Source organism: Mus caroli, chromosome 7 (assembly GCF_900094665.2).
Source record: "Mus caroli chromosome 7, CAROLI_EIJ_v1.1, whole genome shotgun sequence".
In the NCBI taxonomy this organism is placed as follows: domain Eukaryota; kingdom Metazoa; phylum Chordata; class Mammalia; order Rodentia; family Muridae; genus Mus; species Mus caroli.
This window is the reverse complement of record NC_034576.1, coordinates 102,840,524-102,846,900: the sequence shown is the minus strand read 5'-3', so window position 1 is coordinate 102,846,900 and position 6,377 is coordinate 102,840,524. Positions and strand designations below refer to the sequence as shown.

The following is a 6,377-nucleotide window of genomic DNA, read 5'->3' as shown; positions in this document are numbered from 1 at the left end:
GGTGTATATTCAATAAATCAGCCCTGTCTGACATTATGTTTGTATGGTTTATGGGGTGACTCCTGCACCCCAACATGTATCTAAAGGGACACGTAAGAGCTGGAGCTGGTGCACAGGTGGGCAGCATGAGAGACTGTGAGTGTCTGTGTGTAAGCATGAGTGTGTGCATTTGTGTGTGTTAACATTTATGTGCTGTGGTATGTGTGTGGAGATCAGAGGACAACACAGTCCATCTTACATCTTTTTGGCTTTGTTTTTTAGAGATTTATTTATTATTTTATGTATATGAGTACACTGTAGCTATACAGATGGTTGTGAGCCATCATGTGGCTGCTGGGAATTGAACTCAGGACCTCTGCTCGATCCGGCCCAAAGATTTATTTATTGTTATATGTAAGTACACTGTAGCTGTCTTTAGACACACCAGAAGAGGGTGTCAGATTTCATTACAAATGGTTGTGAGCCACCATGTGGTTGCTGGGATTTGAACTCAGAACCTTCAGAAGAGCAGTCAGTGCTCTTAACTGCTGAGCCATCTCTCTAGCCCCATCTTATATCTTTTGTTGTCTTCACTACATTAGCCAGGCCAGTTGACCCTGCAGGTTTATGGTGTCTCTCCTGTCTCTGCATCTCATATTACCACAGGAACTCTGGGTTTAACAGATGTGCACTTCTTAGGGTTTCTACTGCTGCAGTGAAACACCATGACCCACAAGAAGCTGTGAAGAAAGAGTTTATTTGGCTTACACTTTTATATTGTAGGTCATCACTGAAGAGAGTCAGAGCAGGAACTCAAACAGGGCAGGGACCTAGAGGCAGGAGCTGATGCAGAGGCGATGGAGGGGTGCTGAGTGCTGGCCTGCTCCCCATGGCTTGCTCAGCCTGCTTGCTTTCTTACAGACCCCAGGACCACCAGCCCACAGATGGCATCACTGAAAATGTGCCCCCCACAACCCCAACCATCACTAATTACGAAAACACCCTACAGGCTTTCCTGCAGCCTGATCTTAAAGAGGCATTTTCTCATTTCCAGCACCTTCCTCTCACATGACTCTAGACTGTGTCAAGTTGACATAAGACTATCCGGCCTAACTGTGTGCCTGCCAGTTTTTATGTGGGTTCTGGGACTTGAACTCAGATCCTCACATTTCCACAAGTGCTTTATCCACTGAGCCATCTCCCAACCCACAATGGGAGGCTCTTTACACAGTTCAGTTCCACTCAGTATTTATGGCTGGTCTCCTGTGTGCCAGGCTCAGTAGTTGCTTGCCAGAGATATGAAGGAAACAAGACAGTCACAGTTCTATTCTTAAAGGCCCTACTGCTATGAGGCAAAGCTACAGGACCTGGGGACAGCTCCCTTAAGAAAAGCAATGGAGGCAGGGCAGCGGTGGCACACACCTTTAAGCCAGCACTAAGGAAACAGAGGCAGGTGGATCTCTCAATTTTAGGCCAGCCTGGTCTACAGAGTGAGTTCAAGGACAGTTAGAGCTACACAGAGAAACCTTGTCTTGAAAAACCAACCTCTCCCCCACACCAAAAAAAAAAAAAAAAAAAAAAATCAGCGGAGAACAGACTGTAACAATCATAATGAGAGCAGGTGCTGAGCACTGGCTCTGTGCTAATATTATTCTCAGTGTGCTCCCTGCCATTAGGCTATGTGACTCCTCTCTTGCCTAGGCAGAAGCCTTCACACTGCTTTATACTGTGAAGATGTGGCTCGGGAAGGTCAACTCAGTCAGCCACCAGGTAGCTATCCTCTACGACCCAGAATAGCACAGGCTGGTGCTCACACACAGAATAGCACAGGCCAGCGCTCACACAGGATCGGGAGTTCAAGGTCATCCTTGGCTACATAGCATGTTCTAGGTCAGCCTGGGCTGAGACCATTGTCAAAAATCAAGTAAATGAAGGCAGACATGGTTTCAGGCACAGGCTTAAATAGGGGGTGGGTAGTCACGTGAGGCTTCTTGAAAGTATAAAGCATGCACTGAATCACTGAAGACAGTAAAACTATGAAATATTAATGTCATACTGCTTCAAAAAGCCTTTTTAAATGAATTGAGGCGAATGTCTTCGAACCATTAAAGCCTTTTTAATGAGTCTGCATGATGAGGAACTGAGGCTTTTCATCGACAACTAGAAGCAACCAAGCAATCACAATGGAGTGAGCCATCTTGGAAAGTGAACTCCAGTATAGTTAAGCCTTCCAATGACAACTGACCTTTAAATGGAAGCTCTGGTAAGACTCCAACCAACCGAAGTCCATTTCTTCCAAATTCCCGATCAATGAGAATTGAGGTAATGTGTTCCTTGGCTGTCTTGAATCACAGATTTTCTGCTTCTTAGCAGACCTGACATGCACACAGATCTAGGAATCCCACTTAGGAAAATCTTTCCTCTCTAGCCTTTGTATGCATGGAGGGAGTACCCTTGTCTTTATGAAGCCTCTAACCCATCTCTGTTGACCTCAAGCAAAAATAGGTAAATTATCAAACTTGAGGCATTCAACCCAGAAAGGCAAAACTATTTTATTTATTTATTTTTTGAAGTGGCTTTCTCCTTTACTGAACAAAGACTTCCCTGGGCCTCACAGAGATTTGGTTCCCACAGAACTCAAAAAACCTAACAGTCAAAACTGCTGTTAGATACAACTGATACAATTGCTGTTAGCACTGAAAAAGTAGCAAGTAATTAGGAAATGGCAGTTGATAATAACACTGGAGTGTCTCCATTAACAGGTGTTAATGGTCATGGGGATGCTTTAGGTAGCCTGTGACTTTTTTCATAATGTCGTCTGAGGTAGGTGAGGAGATACAGGGAGCAATTGCTCAGGACCTGTCATAGTCAGTGAATCAGAGTAGTTCTAGGGACTCAGTCAGACTAGAAGCTTTCTATTGCAGAACCATCATCCCAAGGCTAAGGTGAATGAATGTCCTTCAGCTGGGGCTGTCCTCAGAGATTAATGTGCACTTGAAAGTCTCCTTGAATGCCACAAGGAAAGATGGCAGTACTTCATCCACAGTGACAAGTCTTTGAAGCGCCTCACTCAAGGAAGTGACTCCAGTCCCAACCAATCCACAAGGCACAATGTGCTCAAACCATGTGAGGTCGGTTGAACAGTTCAGAGCCAAGCCGTGGGACGTGATGTGTCTTCCACAGCGGACTCCTGCAAGACAAGCCAAAATGTCTTAGCATAGCTATACTTCCCTTCTTTGGGGGCCTCAGGATCCCTCTGGTGCTGAAAGGTAAGGAGGCCTGGGCACAATCCCTTGAAACCTGGATGGAACACTGACTGGATCTGGGGGCTAAGTCAATGGCGGTGGGGGCTGTGGTTACACATCAGCTGCCCTTATTTTCGAGATTCGTTTGACACAAGAATTGCGTTTGCATTGGAAGTTTTAAATTTTGGCATCCTGTCTCCCGTTATGAGTCACAGGAAGAAACCTGGCAATTCATACTGAAATAGAGGACTCTTCTGTTTCAGCTCCATGAGGGAGGTCAGTGGCTCATGCCCAGAGTTATTGTCCTGCCCAGCGCTCCCCGACGTTGGCCCTGCCCCGGCTCCGCCCCGGTCCCGCCCCGGCGCGCTCACCGATCGCGCAGATCTTGCGCTCGCCCAGCCAGACGCCTGTGAAGGGCGGCGGCCGCGCGCGGGCGCCCTGCAGGCCCCGGAGTTCGCACAGTCGCACGGCGCACGCCTCCAGCGCCGCCACGTGGGTGCGCAGGCGCAGGCCTAGGAGCCGCAAGTCAAGCACCGGGTGGCAGAGCAGCTGGCCCGGGCCGTGGAAAGTGGCCAGGCCGCCGCGGCCGGTGGCGCGCACCTCGGCGCCCAAGGCCCTCAGCCGCGTAGTCTCCTCGGGTGTCAGGCCACCGCGTAGCCCGCCTGTGTATACGGGCCCCGCTGGCTCGCAGACCAAGAGCACACCCGCTTTGGTCTCCGACAGGGTCCCAGGGCGAGGGTCTGCCTGTAGCCGCCGTAGCCAATGCTCCTGCAACGCCAGCAGCTCCGAGTAGTGCACCCGCCCAAGCCAAACGAGCCGGACCACAGGCAGCGACATCGCGCGCGAGGCGGCGTGCGTGGGCCCCGCCTTCTGGCGGGTCTCCGGGCGGGGACTCTGGGCCACGCCCCTGAGCTACAGCCCCAGTGGAGCTTCAGTTCCCGCCTACTTGTGTGACCCGAAGTCCAGCAGGATTGGTCTTAACCACCCATTCATTCCAATAATCATTCTTTAGTATGTTCTGTGTTCTGCAGGAACTTGGAGCGTGCAGTGTAGAGTATTTGAGAAACGAAGATCCAACCCTGGAAGCTTAGGTGTTCACAGCTGACAAGCTAATATTAAAGTTTTATAGTGATGGAAAGATAAACAGAATTCAGTAATATGTTGAGTTCCTCGAAAACTGAAAGGGAGACTGGTGTGCAAAGAGGTTTATTGTGGATTGGTGTGGGATGTAGCAGGTACTTCAAGATATATAAGACTTGAAAGAAACAGCATTAGGCAGAAGCTGTACTTGAGCAGAGAAACAGTTGCATTAGATTCTTTCCTTAGCTATCCCCCAGGAATGCTCTGAGTCTGGCCTGACCCATTAGAATTATTCTAGATTAAAGCAAATGGGACATCCTACATAGATGGGTCACAAAAACAAGCTACTCCTGGGAAGGCACCGTTATCTTTGTAGGAGTTGCTTCCATTATGAGGCCCTGATCTCTGAAGGGAGCTCCAGCTTCATACAACCCAGTCCCAGAAGCCGAGGGAAGGACAGGGGACTGGAAGCCAGAATATCAAGATTAATTGTGATTAATTGGCCCAGAAACCCTTCCTGACCTGAGCTTTATACAACAGAGAATGTGCCAGAAAAGTCCCCAGAACTATAATTTGGAGAGGTAGATGTCTTATCAAAGTCTTATAAAGGGTCCTGAGCCCTCAGTCCCCAAGGCTCACTCCCATTTTGGGGAGTGTTTTTCTTTTTTTTAATAACCAGCCCCTGTTTCTAACCACACTGTGTGTCTCCGGTGTGGTATTCTAACCTGGGACATAATCTCAGATCTGCACTGACCACTAATTTTTTCCCCTTTTCTTTATTTCCTTTTCAGATATTGGCCTAAAGCCTGAGCCTACATCCTTGCACTGTGGACTTTCTCACTCTCTGAACCCCTCCACCTCTGCCATGCAGGTTCTCCCTTCCCTCCTCCATCACAGAAGATCCTCCTGCCTCTGCTTCCTACATGCTGGGATGGACTGTGACTGCTAATAGCTCCAGTAACACTGAGTGTGGGTGGGCCAGGAAGCAGAAAGAGGAAGAACAGGATACCAAGCAGAGTGAGGCTCAATGCCAAGAATTAATAAGGCGGACAGACTGGCATGGGCAAACATATATAATAGTAGGTTTCAGGGTGGATGACAAAAGTTATTGTGAGTCATCAACGTGGGGATGTGGTTTAAAAAATAAACATTAAGATAGCTCCAGGCTCTGGGAGAAGAAGAGACATTGGGAAACCCTGCTCCAGAGCACCTAAATCTTATTAATAATTCCGTGTAGGGTGGGGAAAGTAACTGCAGCGATTTGGTTCCTGCACAAGATGAACTCAGTGTTCCTACTGAATACTTGTCCTGGTGTGAAGCGGAATAAGGAGGAAAGCCAGGGATCTGGGGTCATCTTCTGTCTCTGTCACTGTGTGTTTGCACTCCTATGGGGTAGGTAATACACAGTTTGATTCTTGGGTCCTCATCTCCCCTAACTAATGTCTGACACCTATAGGGCCTTAGTAGATATTTGCAGAATGAAAGAACAACCGTTTAAATCATTTGTTGTGGGTGTCATTGAACTGAGACCCTTCACCAAGGGCATGTGGCAGCCTCCAAGCCCCTAAAATAACCCCAAATTTTCAGGACCCAAGGAGGTCATCGTTGTAAAAGGTGTTTACTCGTAGCATGCTGAATCCAATCTACACCCGCCAGGCTCAGCCGAGAGTCTCCCCCCCCCCCCCCCCCCCCCCCCCCACTACATCTGAACCTGTGCTGACTCTAATCTACCTCGGTTAGCCTGGATTGGACTCATTACCTGCCCCTTGCCAGTCCATGGCTCTAGAGCACAGATAATAGCTACCACTTAGATAATATTTGTCATGTGTTAGACACTCTAAAAAATTTAAAATCATCAATGCATTTACTATCTGTCATGAGAATGCTATGTCAGAAACATAGTTGGATACATTTACTCTTTCTACATGTGAGAATTTATTTAATAATAAATTCATAAGCTACATTGGTTGTGTTGGCTGTTGTTTATATTCCCAATTTCCCTTGATAGCTGGCCAAAGCAAACACAGGTTCTTTTATCTCAGTATTAACTACCAATCTTAGCTCTCAGACCGC

At 47.9% G+C, this 6,377-nt stretch overlaps 1 protein-coding gene across 1 annotated transcript; it reads right to left on the bottom strand.

Moving 5' to 3' along the window:
* Nucleotides 1-1,622: 1,622 nt before the first annotated feature.
* Lipt2 (lipoyl(octanoyl) transferase 2) lies at nucleotides 1,623-4,066 on the bottom strand. The gene is made up of 2 exons (XM_021168824.2): nucleotides 3,596-4,066; nucleotides 1,623-3,169 (listed from the first exon to the last, which is right to left on the bottom strand). Exons 1-2 carry the CDS (start codon nucleotides 4,059-4,061, stop codon nucleotides 2,940-2,942), a joined length of 696 nt encoding a protein of 231 aa, XP_021024483.1. The 5' UTR covers nucleotides 4,062-4,066; the 3' UTR covers nucleotides 1,623-2,939.
* Between the last annotated feature and the right edge of the window lie 2,311 nt (nucleotides 4,067-6,377).